The sequence below is a fragment of the Leucopleurus acutus genome (assembly GCF_964270905.1).
Source record: "Leucopleurus acutus genome assembly, chromosome: 13".
NCBI lineage: Eukaryota > Metazoa > Chordata > Mammalia > Artiodactyla > Delphinidae > Leucopleurus > Leucopleurus acutus.
The window spans coordinates 13431982-13453605 of NC_139155.1; the positions used below are offsets into that span (position 1 = coordinate 13431982).

At 38.3% G+C, this 21624-nt stretch overlaps 1 protein-coding gene across 1 annotated transcript in view; it reads right to left on the reverse strand.

Moving 5' to 3' along the window:
* Nucleotides 1–21624, reverse strand: part of PHLPP1 (PH domain and leucine rich repeat protein phosphatase 1) — a 212994-nt gene that overhangs the window by 34112 nt on the left and 157258 nt on the right. Inside the window, exons 7-10 of the mRNA XM_082852916.1 lie at nucleotides 16651–16853; nucleotides 15320–15380; nucleotides 12636–12731; nucleotides 8285–8440 (exon numbers count right to left, since the gene is read on the reverse strand). Of these exons, the coding sequence (XP_082709042.1) occupies nucleotides 8285–8440; nucleotides 12636–12731; nucleotides 15320–15380; nucleotides 16651–16853 (516 nt within the window). The remainder of the gene's footprint in view (nucleotides 1–8284; nucleotides 8441–12635; nucleotides 12732–15319; nucleotides 15381–16650; nucleotides 16854–21624) is intronic.

Sequence of the window (21624 nt, forward strand, 5' to 3'; positions counted from 1 at the left end):
ATAGTTATTGTGAAACACAGATAAATGCAAAACGCAAAGCTGGGGAACTGAAACAGAATCCCTGCTGCGATCAGGTTCCAAATCACTGGAAAGGGAGAGAGGGACAGAGCAGGAACTGTGCACGGCTCACGGGAGAGAGGGAACTGTGCAGGAACTGTGCACGGCTCACGGGCAGACAACCCTGCTGCTTCACAGTAGATCTCCACCACGTGTGTCCCATAGTGAAGCTGCAGTGACCCGAGCGTGGAGAGCGTCCAGCCCACAGGACTCACCTGCCATGGTTGCCAAGGTCAAAGCTGACTTGTCCCCCACCCCTTACCTAGAACTACCCTGTTAATGAACTGCCTTTCTCGTTTCAAAACCACCCTGGTTTGAAATGTTCAGCATTCAATTCAGGACTATTTTACCATATGTTAGTAAAAAAGAATAAAATCTTCCTTAAAAAGGAAGACTCTGGAATACCAGGTGTAGTTATTTTTAATCTTGGATAAAAAGAAAGCTTTGTATTCGGGCGTCATCACCAAAACTGTCATCCCAAGCCCTCAGTCCACTAACTTAATACTCTCCAATCTTGCGACCTCCGCACACTTACACACACACGGCCCAACTCCACTACTTATCTAAGGAAAAGCAGCTTCCCCAAAATAGAACATTTTCCATTAAAGAAACATGTATTCCGTTGACATTAAAAAAAAAAAAAAGGAAGTTAGAAAAAGGCTGTACAAAAAAAAAAGAAAAGAAAAAGTCTGTACAGACCATAAATAGTCATGGGAAATTATAGTCATGTGTGCTACAGAGAAGAAAATAAAGGTCATTCATGCAGTTTCTGAAATGGTTTTGACATAGGACAGAAACCCCTTCCAGCACCATAGTTCTTTAAAGTACTTTTACCAGTCTCATTTGTATCACCTGACTTAAACACCCTGTTAAGATTTCTTCAGTGTAGAATTAGAAAAAATTAAAATGCATTGCCCTAAAACATCTTGCAATGGGGTTGGCTGGGAAACTCTGACAATCTCATTAAAATACAATTCTCTAGGAAATATGTAGTTATAGATACATGAAAAGAAAAGAAAGAAATTAACTCATGAATATTTGCATATATTTAGGCCAGAAAAAGAGGGAAAGTTGCTTTGAAAGGAAAAAAGACTGACTAGTGAATGCTCACCTAGAAAACTGCAAAAGGGACTTTAAGAACTCCTTACAACATCTGATGAAGGGAAGAGAGGGATTTCCAAAAAGACTTGTCCCCTCATCTTGTTGAAATTTGCCTGTATTGAAGTTTATACTCTTTATGGGAAACAGGGGGGAGGGGGGGAATCCTGCGCCCTCCACTCCAGGAAATGAAACTAAGTTGAAACTACATGGGCTGGTTCCAAAGGATTTAGTTTGAATTGAATAAAGCCTGACTGAATCATCGTGTTAGTTAACGGTCAAAGAGCAAACAATTGGGCTAAAAACATTTTTGATTATAATAGTCTCCGGGAAATTAAATTCAATACCAATCCTTTTAAAAATAAAATACCTGTCCCACAACCTCACGTTTCAGCAGGAGGCAAATTAAGTTGGTTGAATCGTCTGGGTGTTGTATTTCCATCAGAATGAGCAACTACTTTAATTTTGCAAAATTTCTCCAGTATGGGTAACGGTTTTACTCAATAAATATGGTGTATAACCCCACCCCCTGCTTTCAAAGCCTCCCCAAAACTAAATTCCTAAAGCACTGAGTTTGGTCTCAACTCAGTATGATATGAGAGAACTCCCTCAAGCTTTTCCCTTATAGGTTTTTGTAATAACTCTATAAAAGACTTGTTTAATGTGCCATGAGAGTTTCATCCATAGAACCCTCTTCACTATGCAACCCTCTTATAATCATTAGAGAAAAGCAGTAACATAGCACTTTTTCTCATTTGTAAAGTGCTCTCTAGAGACCACAGCTCTTTCCTATTTCCTGTTTCACTTGATTCTCCCAACATCCCACAGATGCCCCCCTTATATTTCACAGAAGACACACTGAAGCTGAGAAAAGTCAAATTACCTGGCTGTTGTTAAACAGTAATTAGTGTCAGAGCCAGAAATAAACCCAGATCTCACCAATCTTAGAGTCCACTATTTCCTACAAAATTCAACTGATAAAAACAGTAATAATAAAACTTTCCTGAGGACATTTTCATAGGCCTTCTCCAAAAAAGCTGGAGGCCAAGCAGGGCACCTGCTGGGTAGTGTGAAGACCACATGTGCACAGCGCTTCAAACTCCATTCCTAAAATAACTTAATAAATAGCAGAGTACTCAAAAACTTTTCTTAGCAGGAAGTGCAAACCTTGTAGAGAAAAGACTCACATCCAACTCCTGCCCTGAAGCATTTGGAAAGTTGCCCATGACAGCAGTGAGACAAATCCACTCCTTGCTTCTTGAGCAATTACTCTCTTCTTCCCTGGCACAATCTGTTCCGTCTGTTCTAGCTCATCTAGGTTTTTTTGTTTTGTTTTTGTTTTTCAGTAATTCCCAGCACACCCTTAACTTTTACAGCCAAATTCTGTCCTGAAACAAAGCACAGGATTTGGTACCACAACAGGTCTACCTATTTGCAGGCATACCAGGCATTCTGCATTCAAATGATTTTTCTGCACATCAGTACTGGGACTTGTAAGTCTATTGAAAATGCAAAAGGTTAAGACCCTAAGCACAGCAAAATTCTTTGACTTTTATACAACTCCCTGATTTCTGGCCCCCAAAATCTTCCAGAGGTGCCAAACAAAATGCTCTAAATTCCTTATCATTTGCCCATACAACACAACGCTTTTGACAATTTCATCTATTGATATCTTCAGAAGACTGATAGCTCTTAAAGCAGGGGCTTTCAAACTTTTCATTAATGGCAACCAAGAGTACAAAATACATTTTACATGACCACCCAGTACAGATGCGACATATACATGTGTAAATGAAACAAAAGTTTCTTGAAACAATACTTAACCTTACTCTATCTTACACTGATATTTTCTATGCCATTTTTTTAAGTGTTGGTAGAAACCCACTAAATTACTACACCTCACTTATCAGTTTGAAAAAAGGACGCCTATTATTCATGGTCTAGCAACATCACATAATAGTGAGGATTGCATGTGAAGAGAAAGTGCGTACGTATAGCCTAACAGAACTCACACACTATTATTTTGAAAGATCTGAAAATCTGCCTGGCTTGGGCAGTAAAGATCATAAGCCTACAGAGCAAAGGAACAAAGGTTACACAGACGTATGAACCGTTGAACAAGAACTCGAAAAGAATTAATTTTAAAAATTAAGTATAATTAATTAAGAATTAGTTAACATGGGTGTAACACTATAAATTAATCTAGAGATAGCCTAATTTCATCAATTATACCACTGATGTTCTCTATCTGGTCCAGAATCCAATTTAGGATCGCACATTCCATTTCCTTATCATGCCTCATTTGTCTCCTCTAATCAGTCTTAATTTAGATTTGTTTGATGTTTTATCATCATTAGAATTTAGAATAATGTGATGCATTTCTGGCAAAAACACACAGAAGTGATGTTGTGCCTTTGTTCCTGAAGGTATGTGATTCTCAACTTCAACTCCCAGATATTCTCATTAAGTAGGTCAGCGTAAGTCTTCAAAAATCTATAGAATTAAGAATGCTGATGATTGGCCAAGTTGAGTCAGTAGAACTGAGATAAGGGCCAGAAATCTGCATGTTTAGTAAGTAATCTAGGGGATTCTGAACACACTCTGAGAAACACTATTTTATTTCACTACGGCTCTCAAAACATCAGAACTTCCCAAGATAGCTCTCTTCCCTTAGGAAAAATAGTGTAGGCATAACTTAGCTCTTCAAAATGCCAGAAATATCTATCTTTGCCAAAAGCCACCAGTTGTCATGGTTAATCGATCACGCTCTCCCAAATTTTCTATTCCCTTTTAGTCCCCTTGATATTTACACATATTCTGTCTGAGTCACTAAAACTTATGGTCTGTAATGTGACTAATACTCTGGGGATATTTTAATAATTACCATGTACTTCATTTGTACATACACTCTCCCCATTCCCATCCCCTGAAAATACCTTGTTCTGTTCCAACCAAGGATAAAAACAGACCCTAATCCCCACTCACAATAGGAATCTATAACTCTCCTTTAAAGGGTCCATTGTGACTGACCTCATCAGGAACAGCTCTCTGGCCACGATGTGAGAGTGCATATGTGAAATGGACAGGGAACCAGCCATTGCCGAGATTTCAGAAAGGACAGAAGGATGGCAGCACCTCATCCACCCAACTTGGTGACCCACGGGGAATATCTACTCCCACTCTTGCCCATCTGTTGATGAAAACCGATTATCTGAAACTCTTCTGGGGGTTTCCATCAAGAAAATTCTCAACTCTAAGCAAAAAGGGATAAGATGAGAGATCTAGGCCGGTAAGATCCAGATTAGAATACTTGCCAGTTCCCCTCACAGAACCAAGTCCTGCCCTGACCACAAGACACAAAATCACAGTTAACTTCTCAGCAAATATGGTCTAACATATTTTACATCTGTCTATAGTTTTTGAGCTGCCAGTCAAAAGAAACAAAACTCAAAGAAGAATATGGAGGGTAAACTCATAAGCTTAAATTGTTGATTCAGGTCATAAGAATTTTAATAAAATCGGTCTGAAGTTTTCAGAGGAAGATAAAGATATCACTAAAAGTCATCTAATTTAAAGCAGATTCCCCTCTCTTATCTGGTTACCTGCTACCAGGTAAAGCAGATTAAAATATACCATTCTAAAGCTGTAATATCTCAGAGACAATATTATATAATCAAAACCATGACGCTGTGTTTTAGCAGAAAGATTCAGAGCTAAAGAAATCTCCTTAGAAAGAGAGTTTAAGTTCAGCCTTTTGCTGTGTCCAATAAAACATGTTTTTCTGACAGTTCTCATGAAGCTTCCAAGCACAAGTTCTACTGAGAGAACAAACAAAACCATTTTTAACTTATGAAGACTTGTATTCAGGCCTTTTCCTCAGTTATATAACCAAACACAGAACTGGTAACAATAATTTATTACCACAAAAAAAAAAAAGAAAAAAGAAAAAGTGAGCATCTATATATTTTTTAAGATTTGTATTATGGAGCAAACTGAATGGAAGGAGAATTGAAGCAGTTTCATTACTGCCTGGGGCTATCTGCCAAACACAAAGCCCTGTATTATACAACAAAGTGCTGTTCTTCATACCAGGAGCCTAAATTAAAACCAATCCTATCATTTTCCTTCTCCTTTACCCTCTCAACCCCACCTTTTATTACAGTTTATTGTGCAGTTATTTTAAGCTCAGCATTAGGTTGTAAGCTCCTTGAGGGTAATACCGATGTTAGTCATTTTTCAATTCCCTGCAGTACCCAGCACAGTGACTTAAACTTACGAGGCCAGTAAGACATTGGCCATCCTGAACCATGTAAATGAAAACAAATCACAACTGAAACCACCTGCAAAGAGCTTGTGAAGATTCTTTCCTAAAAAACCCTCTTTTAATACTAAAAAGCCCTCTTTTAATATTTTAAGCTTCATGTTTTCTAGGTTGACCTGCTCCCACAATAGTCAGTAGTAGTTTATTCCTTCCCCTCAAGCTAATCAAACCAAATATAGCTCTACATTTTCCTGAATGTAAATTATGCCTCGATTAAAAAAATTTTTTTTTAGTTTAGATAGAGAAAACCTCAGTTATTTAGGTTTTGGAAAGGGTATAAATAGAAAAAGTATTATCCCTTTAAGAAGCAGTAAATAGTTTGGTAAAGCATAGGGAATAGAGTCAATATTTTTATCATAACTCTGTATGATGTGTAATCTATAGAAATATCAAATCACTATGTTGTCTACCTTAAATTAATATAATATTGTAAAAGTCGACTACATTTCAATTTTAAAAAGTTCTATCTTTCTTGTCTTCCAACAAGTGAAATAATACAAGAATGTTGTTCAAAAAAGATCTCATCGACTTTACCCCACCCTCTTTATAACCCTATCTGCCTGAGAGAACCAAACCTCTTAACCTTTCTGACTCAGAGTCATGACAATAAGGTCAGTTGCTACACGAGGCTGGAGATGAGGTTATTGCATTGCTTGGAAAACAAAGGCACTGGAATATGCCTTCTTGGAAAAGTTTCTTACTTCTGCCTCTTTTGGTCATTTGCTTTTCTCTCATAAAATAAAAGCAGGATGCTTGCTCTTTCTAATTCACTCAGCCCCTTACTCCAGCACTTCCCTGTGCTGGAAGGGCATCTGGCACGGCCTGCCCTCCTCCCAAGACCTACAGAGGCTGCCTACTTCCCCCGCACCAGCCCCTATTTTCCAAAATGCAGCTGGCTTTGGATAGGCCCATTTATTCAGACTAGGGTATTTCTGCCTAAATGCCTTTAGCTTACACTGTAGGCTCAGCTTATTCTGCTCTCCTTGATAGCAATGTTCCCTTTCAGTGGCTCAATTCAGGTCCTAAATTTTCCATACTGCATGACCAGAAATATTCTAGTTCATACAATCACCCCTTTTCCAACATACAGATTCCATCTGGAACTGTACAGTATAGACAACAAGGGAAAACCTGCGCAGGGCCACAAAGTCAACAGTCCACGCAGCGGTTCTCGACCCTGGGAGTCAGCAGAATTGCCTGTGGAACAATCTAAGTTAAAGTTGCCCCTCGCAACTGCTCATCTGAACATGAACACACAGTCTCCTGGACCACACTGTGAGCGACCTCAGGCACACATGGTCAGATCTGGCTGGCACCAGGGAGACTCAATGACTGCTTAGGGACGCCTCTAGAGAACGAAAAACATATTCAAGTGCCCCTTTAAAATAAAATTCTCAGAAATGAATAAAGAATGATTATTATCTTTTGGAGAGTTTCAGCACTATTTACCTACTCTACTGGCCATGACCTTATAAGACTCAGATTCAAAAATGGTTTTATCTCACTCAAAGACTCCTAAAACCCGAATCCATCTCCCTTTTGGTTTCTACCGATTCAGTGTAGATCCCCCAGGAGAACAAGTGGATTCTCATCATAAAACTGCACCCAAATTTTCCCTAGTTAGCCTTATGAAAGAAAACACAAGGCTACAACATGACATAGAATTCTCCGCAGGGGAAGAAACCAAATCCTATAGTATTCATAACAGTAAGAAACAGGTCTAGAGCTACCCATAGGCTGTGCATTGTCCTTTGATATGAATGCAAAAGCAAGAACAATTCTTTAAATTATCTTGAAATATTGTTCTTTTTGTCAGGGGAATGACTTAGCACCAGTCAATTACAATGTAACAATCCCATTTCCCCACAATTCCATTATTTCTCGATAATTATACCAGTAGGAATTCATTGTAACTTACATTAAGTACAGAGAATAAATTTTTTTTTAAATGAGGAAAACAAAGGAAAAGGAAAGGAATGCTGGACATGTTCTCTATCTTGATCTGGGTGATGGCTATGGGGTATGTATGTACGTAGAAGTTCACTGAGCAGTATGCTCAAGAGGTGTACACTGTTTGACTGTAAGTTACATCTTGATAAAAAGATTTTTTTGAAAAAGGAAAAGGAGAGAAAGAAAAAAATGCAAATCCAAGATCAAGGGTAGTATTTAAAATTCCTTAAATTTTTTACCTTTCATTAAACAAATATTTATTGAACATCTTAGAAAGGAACCCTCCTATACTGTTGATGGGAACAATTTCTTTAAATACTTAGTAAACAAGTCATTTAGAAAAATTCTCTTCGTTCAAAAAGAAAATAGTTTAAATGCAAGGGTAAACCTGTGGTAAAGATAAGACAATTGGTAAAAAAAAAAAAAAAAGTAAAACTCTAGGAAAATCTATCTCTGTCACCCAAAGTCATAAATATGTGAAAGCAAGAACAGAGAATCCTAAGGTAATTACACTAAGCCTAGAGCGGGCTGCACGAGTTTTGACCAGGCAGCAAACTTCCCACCCTTGTTTTTATACCGACACCTCCACAGCTCACGCTTACGCACAACTCAACCCACTTAAGGAATCAAAATTAAAAGAAGCAGAGAAATCAAGAAAGACTCTCTAGGATATTCCTGCCTCTATTTCCTACAAAATGGTGACAGAAGTGGCTGGCAATACCATTTTCTTCATAAATCTAGGACAGATAGATAGTCACAAAGTCCACTTTAAACGGTCTGAGATCACCTAAGATAAGAATGCTAATTAGGGGGCATCTTACAAGTCGAGGAACAACCAAAACAAACCAGCAGCTTTACCTGTCGGCCTTCATCAGAAGGTTAGGTGGCAGCTCCAGGAGCTGGTTGTGCTGCACATCCAAGACCTCCACTGAGGTTCTTTCTAGCCTTTCGGGAAGCCTTGTCAGCTGGTTGTGTCCCGCCAGTAGTTTCCGGAGACTACTATTACAAAATAAGCTGTGCAAACAAGGACAAAGACAGAAGGAAACTTACTGAGAGCTCATTTGGGATGAAGTTTTCAAAATGAACAGGAGTAGGAAAAGACTTAAAATCATCTCTCTAAGAAACCTAAATTCATTCAGAGCAAGTGCAAATTCACTGTAACGTAAGCTCAAAGTTGGAGCTGTTCATACTTCAATACTTTCCATACTTAAAAAAAAAAAGAGGGTGGGAAAAACTATGAAAAGGAATATTTAACAAAGCAGCTCTACTTAGTGAAAAAGAAAACGAGCTTCATAGAAGACACCAAAGGCAGCAGCCTAGTCTTGTTAGACTCACAAGGCAAACTGTGAAAGGCTGTAGGCTTCCCCAGGCAGGGATTACATCTGGTATCACCCTGGAACACTGGGGGTTTTACCCACAATAGAATCTGAATAAACACATTTGAGCAATTTTTACTTACAAGGTCAACATTCAGTAAGGATTCTTTTGTCCAGTTAAACTTTTACCAATGACAACTGAAAAAATGCTACATTTTCCTCAGTTGCATTTCACAATAATTATTTCTCTCTTTCCTCACTTCCCTAAATCTGGATATTTCTATTTTCTCTTTGGTTTAATCCTAGACCAAAGTAGGATTATATTCTCCCTCCTAAAGAGAATATAACTCACTCAATGCAGTATTTTCTTTTGAGCATCAAACAAGCTATTGGGAAGCTTGACTGTGTTTTTCTTCTATGGGTTATCAAAACTGCAACGAATGATGAATATGTGTTAATCTTATGTAAATCTGCTTTATGATCACTTAAGACCTCATAGAGAATAAAGCAGGTCCTGGGTTAAACACAGAAATCTGGGGACTGTGGGAAAATCAGGTTATAATTTGCATCCGGATCACACTGGAATGAGAACTCATTTATACTGCTGTCAAAGAATGAGGCTTCCTCACCCACCTCCTGTTTCCCACCATTCTGACCTCACTGACATCCAAAGTTCTTAAATCACTCTATATTACAGCTGTAACTTTATTCACTTTAAGTATCAAAACTAGATTCTTTGTTCACAAAGATGCTAGCAACCTGTCTCAACACTGTGACACCATGGGCCCCCATTAAAGATACACCTGACTTTGCAGGTTTAGATATTAAAGAGACAAGACAATCTGTCCAGGACTGTCATTCAGTCACAGCTATCACAGGGGCCAGTCTCTGTAACGCTCACTTCAACCTAATAATTCAGGATTTGGTCCACCCATTTTACTGTCTTGCTGGGCCTGGTATACAATTTAGAATTCTTAGTAGAATGGGATTATTTCTCTCTCTCTCACACACACACACACTTCACCCTTACATAGACAGATAACTGAAAGACAGGTTACAAAATCTTTATCTTCATTTTTCCAGTTAAGAAAGGAGATTTGATAACTGTAGGATGAGTATAAATGCTAGTAACTGGATTTGTTCAATCCTTTTGGGTACTATGAATTAAAATAATTAAAATAGCTTCTTTTCCTTTCAGTACAGCTCCACTGCTAAACATGAATTTCTGTTTTCTCAGACCCTTCACACACATCACCTAGACAAACAAAGCTTGAATGTTAAACCAACTTCTAACGAATCACTGTCTTGGCCTGGATATTAGATCAATGATAGGGCCGATACAAAGTTTGCAACTAAACAACACCATAAATGAGAAAACATGTATTGTTTTTGTCCCATGTGTTAAAAACACAGACATACACAAAAACAAACACTGTTTAAATTTTTTGACAAGACAGCATTTGGATTTGCTTTGAATAAGCATTTGTTTAGATCCCAAAAAAGCCTGTACTAATGCAGAGCAAATCAAAGATTAATTAACTCTGGGGAAAACTGGGTAAGATATCAGTTATCTTGTATTTATTTAATTGTTGGTTTATTTATATAATATCTTTGTTGTAGCGTACAGTGACACAGAGGCCTTAGACTCCAACATGCTATATGTGTTAAACTGGGGAGGTCAAAGTAGGGAAGAGAAAAACAGACAGAAAGATAAAAGTACAAGATTTTTTTTTAACAAATTATTTTTCCTCATTAGTAGTAGTAGCCTGTTTTCTTTTTTGCTGTTTGTCTTCTAAAACGGTCTCTCTCTCTCTCCCCCTCCTCCACACACACACACACACACACACACACACACATCTGTCCACGGGGCACATCACCAAAGTCCTTTTGATAATGGTGACGGGCTACACTGGGTCACCTAAATGCTCACTCAACATAGAACTCTAAAGCAAAAAGCATTTTCAAATGGACTGAATTTACAGGTACAACATATGGCTGAGAAACAAAGTAAAATCAACTGAGCTTTCCAGGGAGTGAAAATGTAAATCGATTTCTTCCACAAGAGCTAGACTCCAACACAATGTTATCCAACAGAAATACCATGCAAGCCACATACATAATTTAAAACTTTTTAGTAGTCACATTTAAAGAAGTGAAAAGAAACAGGTAAATTAGTTTCTACAGTACACTTTTTATTTGACCCAATATATCCAAAATACTATTTTAACATGTAATTAATATACAATATTATTGACATATTTTGCATCCAGTGTATATTTTATACTTCAACACTTCTCAGTTAGGACTAGTCACGTTTTAAGTGCTCAAAAGCCCCTCAGCTAATGGCTACTGGCTGTCATAGTGGACAACTGAACTCTGACACATTTATTGGGCTTACTAAGCAGGTGTATTTCATGATCCTTGTCCTTTACAAGAGAACAGAGGAAACATACGATCATAAACCTTTAGAGATCGTGTATCTAAGTTTACTCCAAAATAGTGATATATTTCTACAATTTTTCATTGATATTTTTTACTATATATGGTTAAAAATAGAGCTTCCCTGGAGGCGCAGTGGTTGAGAGTCCGCCTGCCGATGCAGGGGACATGGGTTCGTGCCCCGGTCCAGGAAGATCCCACATGCCGTGGAGCGGCTGGGCCCGTGAGCCATGGCCACTGAGCCTGCGTGTCCGGAGCCTGTGCTCCGTAACGGGAGAGGCCACAGCAGTGAGAGGCCCGCATACCGCAAAAAAAAAAAAAAAGATAAACAAACAAACAAACAAACAAACAAACGACTTACTCTGTTCAGTGACTGGCTGAGAATAGTGGAAATATCTAGACCGGAGTCGTGGCAACCACTAGGCACAAGTGGCTATTTAAATTTAAATTAATTAAAATTAAATAAAATTTAATATTCAGTTCTTTGGTCACACTGTCCACATTTCAACAGTCACATGTGGCTAGTGGACATGTGGCTAGTGGACACTGTAGTGAAGAGCACAGACACAGATCATTTCAATCATCACAGAAAGTTCTTCAGGACAGCAGTGGGATAGACTACTCTTCTGGTTATTAATTGCATGGCTAGTCACTAACAGTCCAATAATATTTTATGTGACAATTAGCCACCTTGAAGATATTTGTCTCAATCTATGGATACCAGATATCATCATGTGGTTGCTTTACAATCTTGCCATTAAAGTGAATATTATGAAATAAAAATAATAACACGTTAAGAGAGAGAAGGAACGAGAAGTTCTTCGACCTTCTACTCCAAATTTCATACAAGAAAAACAGAATCTAGTCTGCTTTTTCTGATTTAATGATCTAATTATCTTTTTTTTTTTTTGGGTTACATTCAAATAAAACCAAAAATTATTTGTGGGTAAGGTAGACTTGTAAGACAATGGACAGAAGGCAAAGATTCTGAAAAAATTAAGATTACAGAGGTGAACAAATCATACTGTTTTCTGAGTCTCTGAACATTTCTTTTGGCTTATTTGAAAACTTCCACCAAGCATCAACTGTCACGTGGCTTTGCGAAGTCTGGCTCGGAGTCAAAGCCTTGGTCTACCCATCACTGCTTGATAGAAAATTGTGCCTCGAAGGTACCAAGAGAGGTAAAAATACTAAATACTAAATAAGGTTTTATTATTAGTTTTTTGGCCACGCGGTGTGGCATGTGGGATCTTAGTTCCCCAACCAGGATTGAGCTCATGCCCCCTGCACTGGGAGTGCAGACTCTTAACCACTGGACTGCCAGGGAAGTCCCTAAATAAGTTTTTGGAGCAAACTCTTTCAGGGGTTCATAATAACAAATTAAACACTGAATCAGCAATTTTTTCCATTGCTCATCTAACTGGAGATTCTCTAACTTAATCTGTAATACTCACCGTGCAGGAAGTTCACATATTTGATTATGGCCAATATCCAAAACTTCTAGCTTTCGGCTTTCACACACCCACTCAGGCACGTTTTCTAAACGGTTCCTAAATATAAGAATATACAATTCTTTTTGATTGGAATTTGGCTTAAAATATGGTTCAAACGTCAAAATAATTATATAGCACAATAAAACTTCAAGTGAAATACCCAATTACAGTGAGTATAAATCAAAAGGATATGTGTATTCACTTTAATCTGAAGCAAGATGAGCTGTGATAAGGAATAAGAAATAAAGAAAGAGTAGCAAAGAACATGGTCACATCATCTGCATCATCTCTAAAGTCTAAAAAAAAGTCTGGTTCCCAGAATTACTATTCCAAAATGTCTATAAACCCATGTAAGCTTAGGGAGAAGATGTCTCATACTGGAAAACAAACAAACACACACATATACACACACTTCCAGTTAAGGTAAATAGTCAAATGGTATAAAATAGTTTTATTTTCCAATTTGCATTTTTACCCTTAACATGAAAATTTTTCCTAACTCCAGAAGGTACCATGAGAGCAGTGCCACAGACAAATGGAAAGAAATGGCAGCAATAAAAAGATACACTGACCCTTAAGTTCAGAATTAATTACTTGAAAACATTTACTTAGGCATTAGACAGTAATTATAATTACCAGAAACAAACTAAACCAATGGTAACTTAAATTGTTAAATGAATTGACCACGTCTTAGATAAATCTACTGTGTTTGAACGTCTCCTTAGTCACAGATGGATCCTTAGTCACAGTCATAGCTTTTTACCTTCTTTTTAAAATATGTGAAATGACTAGGCACAAAAATCTAACATAGTATGTATGTTATGACTACAATCCTTTAAAAACAGATGAACAAGTCTGTGAAAAGTATGATGCTTGGAACAAGGATTATATTAGAGTAAAAGTTTTTGCTATTATATCAACTTTTCAACTAAAATATAGAAGAGAAGGCATTATTTTCTGTTTAGTGTTTATATAGGTACACACGGTTCTGGCTTTGAAGCTCTACAGACTGACACACTTAATTACTTTATTGTACAGTAGTTAATCCCTAAAACATCTCAATAAGATAGGTGAGTGAAAGTACCCTTCAGTATAAGCAACCTCACCACATAGCAATAAAATTCCTCTTAAGTGATAAAATAACCTAGACCTTTGAACTTGAGGAACTCTAAGAACCTAGTAAACACTATAATGAGTAACAGCTCAGTTCCTTTAGAGAGCATAAATACACAAGAGAGGGTGAGATACCTAGAGCTATGCGAGGGGAAGCAGAGGCTTTTCTATGAGAATGTCCTACAGTTTGGGAGGTGGATTAGGCAGAGCACGTTACAGTAAAGATGCTGGACATGCGAGTTAAAAACAAGATGAATAGCATTTAAGTGCAGAATTCAGGGACCAGCATGACATAAGAGTCTCCAATTCAGTCTCACTTAGGGGTTTCAATGGGAACCATTTGCCAATTATATACTATAAATAAAAGAAAAATAGATTCACTCTATGGCCAATTCTCTGGAATAAATCTGTTCAAGATATTTATATGCACCCATGTAGGCAAACCCCACTCCTGTACTCTTATTTAAATGCTGAAGATAATAATATTCAAGGCTGACAGAAAAAAAAAAGAACTTAGGTAGTGTCTGACTTAAAATTCATTAAACAAAACTGTCTGACATGAATTTAGTAGGAAATGTATGAAGCACTACTCATAAAGGATTTTATAATTATAAATTTCTAATAAAACTAATTGTAATCATTCTCACATCCGCTAAATTCTGACACATTCTGACATAATTATGACTGAGAATATCATTAAAATATCTAGGTTTGTGCACTTTCATGACTAAAGGCAAATTCTGCACCTGACAAATCACATATCAGTTGTATCAGATTTTACACACTGACATGAGTTAACAGTTGTCACGTTGACAGGGCCACATGCTCCCACGTACTGTGGTCATTCAGAAACGTCTTGGTTGTTACCTTTGGAATTAAGTTAAAAGTGAGTTTCAATTTAGTGTGTTGAGATTATGAAAGTCTAATTTGTGCAAATACATGCTTTGGGCCTTCAGGAAAAAGTCTACTACAATATTTGTGGGAACCAGAGTACATATGACACACTGTAGTAGTGAATTTGTATAAAAGGTGCTCACAGATGAGCTGAGAAAAGTGAGCAGGCTGTATGGAAGTCTTACTTTGGCAGTCTCAGCCAGCACCTTTTAAGAGTTCTTAGTAAGGAGATGTATATACAAAACGGAGGCAAAAAATCAAAGAGCTATATAGCACAACATATATTTTTAATGAAATTAACATTTCAGAGAAAGACATGAAGATATGGTTAATATAATTAAAGAAGTACTGGACCTTCCAGCCATACAACCCTCAACTGACTAATCTTTCAAGCGTAAACCTGGCATTCAAACCGGTGTCCACATCAACATCTTGATTTTTCCGGTGTAAACTATAGTATACAAATGAAGTACATATTTTAACTGACAGACAGTTGCATGCATTTTTCAGAGGATAAGTATTCAACACTAGTGAATACCTTCAAGATACATTAAAAAGTTCTTATGCCGAAGTTGAGACAGAATCATCTGAATAATTTTCAAGCAGACCCCAGAGTGCTCTAGGACTTGCCTTCTTACCTTGAAACATCCATGTAGGACAGATAATTCGGAACTGGGTAAACGTCAAGTTGGACAAGTTCTAGGAAGCAGAAAACAAAAACATTACCATTCAAGTGACACAGAGACTCTTTTTATATGCAGAATATCATTCTTGTGCTTTATTCTCCATGGTTTATTTAGGTTAGGAAATACAATACATCCATTTGTTTAACTTTGACACTACAGGAAAGTACAAAGAACTTCTAATTTAATCACAAGATCTTATTCAGAGACTGAAATAAATCACTCATTCTACTTTCCTACCTCTTTCTATCCACTTACTGTGGCACTCCTCTCGTTATGCATGCTAAATTTTATCTGGAAGATTAACTGTATGAATACCATTTTTTTTTAAACATTCAGCTTGACAAATATTTGTTCAGCACGTAGTAGTAAATACTTGTTTCCATTCAGTTGTCTGATGGGAGAGAATGGAAATGTTCACTTCAGCAAACATATGCCCATACGACCTTTTCTGTTTTAGAACTGCCATGATTTCCAAATTCTAAGCAGGAGACCTTATTAAATGAGTAAGACTCTTGCTTTGTGGTGTCCCTGTGGGTATGTAATTTGGGTGTCTCTTAAGGTGAGCTCCTTTGTTGGTGGAGCAGGAAATCTGAGACCCTGAATGCAGTCCGTAACAGACCTCCCTTTCACTTTCATTCTCCAGATTTGCTATCTTAACAAGGGAGCCCAATCACCCCCGCACCTTCCCCACTGTCTGCCCTTCAAGGAGAAGAGCCAAATCACAAGTGGGAGTAACCTATCTAAATATCACAATAGGAGAAAAACAAGTTAGGAACTTTAAAATCTTCCTTTCTGATTCCTTTAAATACCAAACCAGGATTCTTCTTTTATGATTTTTATATTAGCAAAATTGGAAAAACTTATTTTCCTAAATGAGGAAAGAAAAATCAAAGTGAGGCAGAGAAGATGGCACTGAGTAAATTCTTGGAACCAAAAGAGAAACTCCGGGGACTTCCCTGGTGGCGCAGTGGTTAAGAATCCATCTGCCAATGCAGGGGACACGGGTTCGAGCCCTGGTCCGGGAAGACCCCACATGCCGTGTAGCAACTAGGCCCGCGAGCCACAACTACTGAGCCCACGTGCCTACAGCCCGTGCTCCGCAACAAGAGAAGCCACTGCAATGAGAAGCCCACACACCGCAACAAAGAGCAGCCCCTGCTCGCCGCAACTAGAGAGAGCCTGCATGCAGCAACGAAGACCCAACGCAGCCAAAAATAAATAAATTAAATAAATAAATTTAAAAAAAAACAAAAGAGAAGTCTGATGTGGTCTTTGTTACATACCATTAGAAGAGGTATAGAGTGCTTTCAGGAAATAGCCACAGATGTTTAATGTCACCAGTTGATTCCTTTCACAGTGTAAAACTTCAATGTTGTTGAAAACCACAGCATCTAGATCACGAAGCTTATTGTCGCGCAGATCAAGCTGAGTGACGTGAGGGAGAAAGTCCACTTCATCTGCTATTAGCTTCCTAATTAGGTTCAGTCTTGAGAGGAAAAGGACATAAATAGACACTATAATTAACTGCAATGTTATAAATAAACAGCCACACCCTCATATGGTGACTAACAAGAAGGACTCAAGTCTCACTCTGTCACAGTCCTCCATGATTTCTTTAATCTCAGTATCTGGCTTTCCTTAACTAGCCAGATTCTCTGGCTATTTCTAGCTACAATTCCATGAGGTCTTACCCTTGACAATATAATCTGAAACACAAGTTAGATCATTAAGGCTGGAAGAGAAATATGCATATTGATTTTACCTTAGTTAACTTAAACGGAGAAAAAAATCATTTGAATGTTTATTTCCAAAGAATCTGGTTGAAAGAACACGAGTAACAAAACCCAGAATAACCCATTAAGCACATTACAACTACATGGATATTTAAGGAAAGAGAGAGGATGAGTGAGCAGGTAGATGAGCGGCGCTATAAAGGACAGAATTAATCGGTGAACTTGGAAAAAAATAATGAATGGGAGCCAAATATACACCAGAGACAGGTGTGCAAATATATCTGAATTTTCAGTTGGTTCTGGACCAAAGATTAATTACCAAAACTATCTCCAATTTTAAAATACTACTTGAAAGAGCAAAGTGCAGAAAATACTGAAAGTTGACATGTAGGATTCACTGAGAAGTCATAAAACAAAGGACAATAATGGGGATCAAAAAGTTCAGGGCACAGGGAAAAACTGGCAGAGCCTCAGTCATAAGAAGTAGTTAGCTAATAGACTAAAGTTGCCATGAATGAGCTGGCAAGAAGATACGTAAGTAGTAATGGGGACTAGCAATCAATGTAACAAAAACACATCTAGCTTCAGAGTGGAGAAAAACAGATGAAAATCTCAATTCCTAGCTTGCTAGGCTACGCCCAACTCCTTTACAAACCAACAAACAAGAGAACCTCCTGCTTCTCATTACAAAGCCAACAGAGCGCTGATATCACGCACTTGGTTAGAAGAGCATTAATACAAAGGCAGGAGCTTAGAAACAAGGCAAGTCTTCTCTGCAGTGATTTTCTGCCCTTTGGGAAAATAAAATAAAATGAGGGTAACTAAAATTTTAATAGCAATAGCATAAAGCCACTGAAACACAAGGATGAGTGACAAGACAGCAAAGAGCTAGGACTTGTCAACCTGCAAGAAGAGCATATTGCCTCTTCAAATGTCCCCAAGATGATTCTTTTTTTTTTTTTGCTCCTTTTCTTTTCTATTCCAGGTTATAAGATTAAAAAACTGGCCTCAACCCAGCAATTTGCCTATCTCCAAATGCTCACTAGATTACTAGAATATGTACACAGAATAAAAAGAAAAAAAACCCCAAATCTAATTTTGGATATAAGAGACTGCAGGAATTGAAAAAATGTCCCAGGTTCTCCCTAATCTACACTTTAAATTACCTTCACTATCATCTCCTCGCTGCCCCCCCCCCATTGTATTAACATTAACGTAATTAAAGGGCTGGTTTAATGAGGAGACAAAAGAAAATCTATAAACAGGGAGGTTAGTCCCACTATTCACTTTAAATTGCCAAGTCTTATCAGGATGCAAATATCAAAAGTTTTCAGGCTCACACAATAATACAACTACTTAGGGTGACCTTTCAAAGAGGCAAAATGTGGTAAAAATTTTCTTCCAATAATCTCCTCAGTTAACACAGGCATTTTATTTATTTCATCAGTACTAACTGAGCATTTACTATGTGTTGATCAGCAGTATGAAAATGTTCTAGTTCCAGTTTGCTGCTCAACACTTTGCATATGTGACCTTGAGCAAGTCACCAAAGTCTCCGTTAAGTCTAATTCTAACCCGTAAAATGGGGATGACACCTTCCTTGTCCTACAAGGCAGCTGAGAAAATCAAATGAACGTATGTGCTGGTGCTTTGCGAACAAGGAAAAGCCATGGTGATGATGATGATGACGATAACCTATGGCTTTGTGTCAATAAGAGATGAATAAAGTAAGGTGCTTGTCAACAGATTTAGTAATTTAGTGAGGAACCAGATATGCTTTAAAATACGAAGTATAAAGATACAAGTATGTGATAAATGTCATAAATGACGTAAAATACAGAGAATGGTCAAAAAAGATGCTATGCAAGAGGAGCCATCTCATCTGAATCTCAAGGGCAGGAGGAATTCAACAGATGCAAATGGGAGAAGAAAGGCGTCCATGAGGAGTTGCTGAATGGCCTTCGGACTGAAGAGAAGAGCACAAGGTGAGTTTCATGCATGGGTGTAGGGGTCCCTCAGGAGTGCAGACTATGTGAGAAGAGTAAGAATATGGCTACAAAGGTGGGTTAGTCAATTACTATTTATCAAGTACTGTGCCTACTAAGCGCTAACACTGGGAACTCAAGGATACATAAATAAGATCAGTGCTTCTCAAGTTATCTCGGGTGAAGGACCTATTTTCTTTTTTATTTATTTATTTATTTATTTATTTATTTATGGTTGTGTTGGGTCTTCGTTTCTGTGCGAGGGCTTTCTCTAGTTGCGTTGAGTGGGGGCCAGTCTTCATCGCGGTGCGCGGGCCTCTCACTATCGCGGCCTCTCTTGTTGCGGAGCACAAGCTCCAGACGCGCAGACTCAGTAGTTGTGGCTCACGGGCCCAGTCACTCCGCGGCATGTGGGATCCTTCCAGACCAGGGCTCGAACCCGTGTTCCCTGCATTGGCAGGCAGATTCTCAACCACTGCACCACCAGGGAAGCCCGAGGACCTATTTTCTAAACTTCTAATCCATCACAGATGTGTAGTCATATGCACATACCAGGACACAGCTCACCACACAAGCAGCTCACCACTGCAAGTTCGCCAACACCTAAACGAGTCTACTCCCTGTACAATGAGGTGAGTCTGCTTATATGAGTCTACTTGGATATTGTGGCAATGTCAAGTCACTGTGTGTTTCTAAGATATTAAGTCTCAATTTCTACACATATCTCATTGTAGAAAAGGAGTAAATAGTCGGTTTGCTAGCACAGGCTGGAGGACCACACTTTGAGCAGCTCTGAGCTAGTGCCTCATCCTCAAGGGATTCACAGGCTAGTGGGTTGAAACCAGATGTGAGAGCTTGAATATCTTGAACTAGAGAACTGAAGGCTCTGAGCAAGGCTGTGCTTGCTTGAGAGGCTGCACAATGGCAGCAGACAGCTCAGCTAGGAGACAACAGCAGCAGCGAGAAGGCAAAGGAAGGGGCAAGGAGTCAAACTAGCATGCGAGGACTGACGGGATCTGGTGGCAGACTAGAAAATAAGAGTCAACAATTTTGTGTCTGGATAACCAATGGAGCAGTGTGGCTATCAGCAAAATTAGGAATCCAGGGGAAAGAACTAGTTGAATAGAAAGAAATTAAACTCTGTTTCACATGTAATTTGGGTGAGTGTGTCAATAGGAGAAAGCAAGGTGAAATTATCCTGCTGGCAGCTGAAGTGGAATTAATCCCAAGAAGAGAAATAAGAGTTAGAGAAAAATTGAGGAATATTTACCATGGAGATGAAAGGTAAATGATGAAGTCCTGTGAGTACAGGGAACCAACCACCAAGGCACAAAACAGAAAGAAAGAGAGGTGATCGAGGAGAAAGACGTAATATCCACATTTTGGACAGAGAAGAGGGGAAATTATTAATGATGCCATAGAAGAAATAATAGCAGACTCAAAAATGTGAATATGAGAAAAAGAATAAGATTAAAAGAAAAATGACTACTTTTAATCTGATGTAATATTTCCATCTGAAGGAATAAAAATTCAATCAATAAAATTAGCCCTCTGCTTACAGAAACTAAGTGAAACTCCCCTAAATCATTCTACTAGCTTCAGTTTAAAATATTAAGGCAGAATTATAAGCAAATCTGACCAGATTTCTGCCCCCTCAGCTCAGTGGTCTGAAGGGAAGCAGTTACCTACTCAAGATCATTCAACATTTACATGTACAAAAGTCTATTCTGGTATTTAAATATCCTGTAACTAATCTCATCTAAAAAAGACCCAATTAAAACTAGAAACCTGAAGAATTTACGAAGCTCTTAATAAGAAGTTACTTCCAAACATATTAGACTGATCTCGTTTGTAAGCTAATTCAGATCAAGAAAAATGATGCTTTCTTATCCATACCAGGCAACTTATAAATCCCCTCATGCTTGCTCCCTGAGGTCAAAACGACCATTGTTATACCTCTGGGTGGATGAATTTAAAAAGGGCTCAAATTCTTGAATATGAAGGTTTTCTAAACCCAAGTGACTTGAGGCAAATAACGTTAACAATTTAGAAAGAAAGTTAACAAGACAAAGTGTTCAGTTCCCTATCCTGTCACACTCCAAAAAGTTCTCAAAGTCAGATAAATTATTACCATTTGGACTCCCTGAACTAAGAATTCTAGGTCTGCAAATTGCTAACACTTCCCCAGGTGCGCAGGCTTGATTCCTTTAGTCTGAGAAAAGGTAAAGCAAATCAACTCTTTGTGGGACTGAAAAGAATGGGTTCCCCGCGGCCAAACCATAAGAATGGAGATAAAAGGGGAGCAAAAGGTGATGCTACTTTATACTGATGAACAGGCCTGAGTGAGGGTCTGGGGTTATCACCAGAGAGGAAAGTAGGTAGTAAAACAAGGAAAGAACCATCAAACAAAGAGGTGAAAAGATGCCAAGACTGACAGCTGAGCAGGGTTCATGAGTACGAGATCTCAGCAGGTAATAACAACAATATGTAACATGTGCTGGGAGAGTGAGGCACTTACTCCATTCCTTCCAAAACTCTA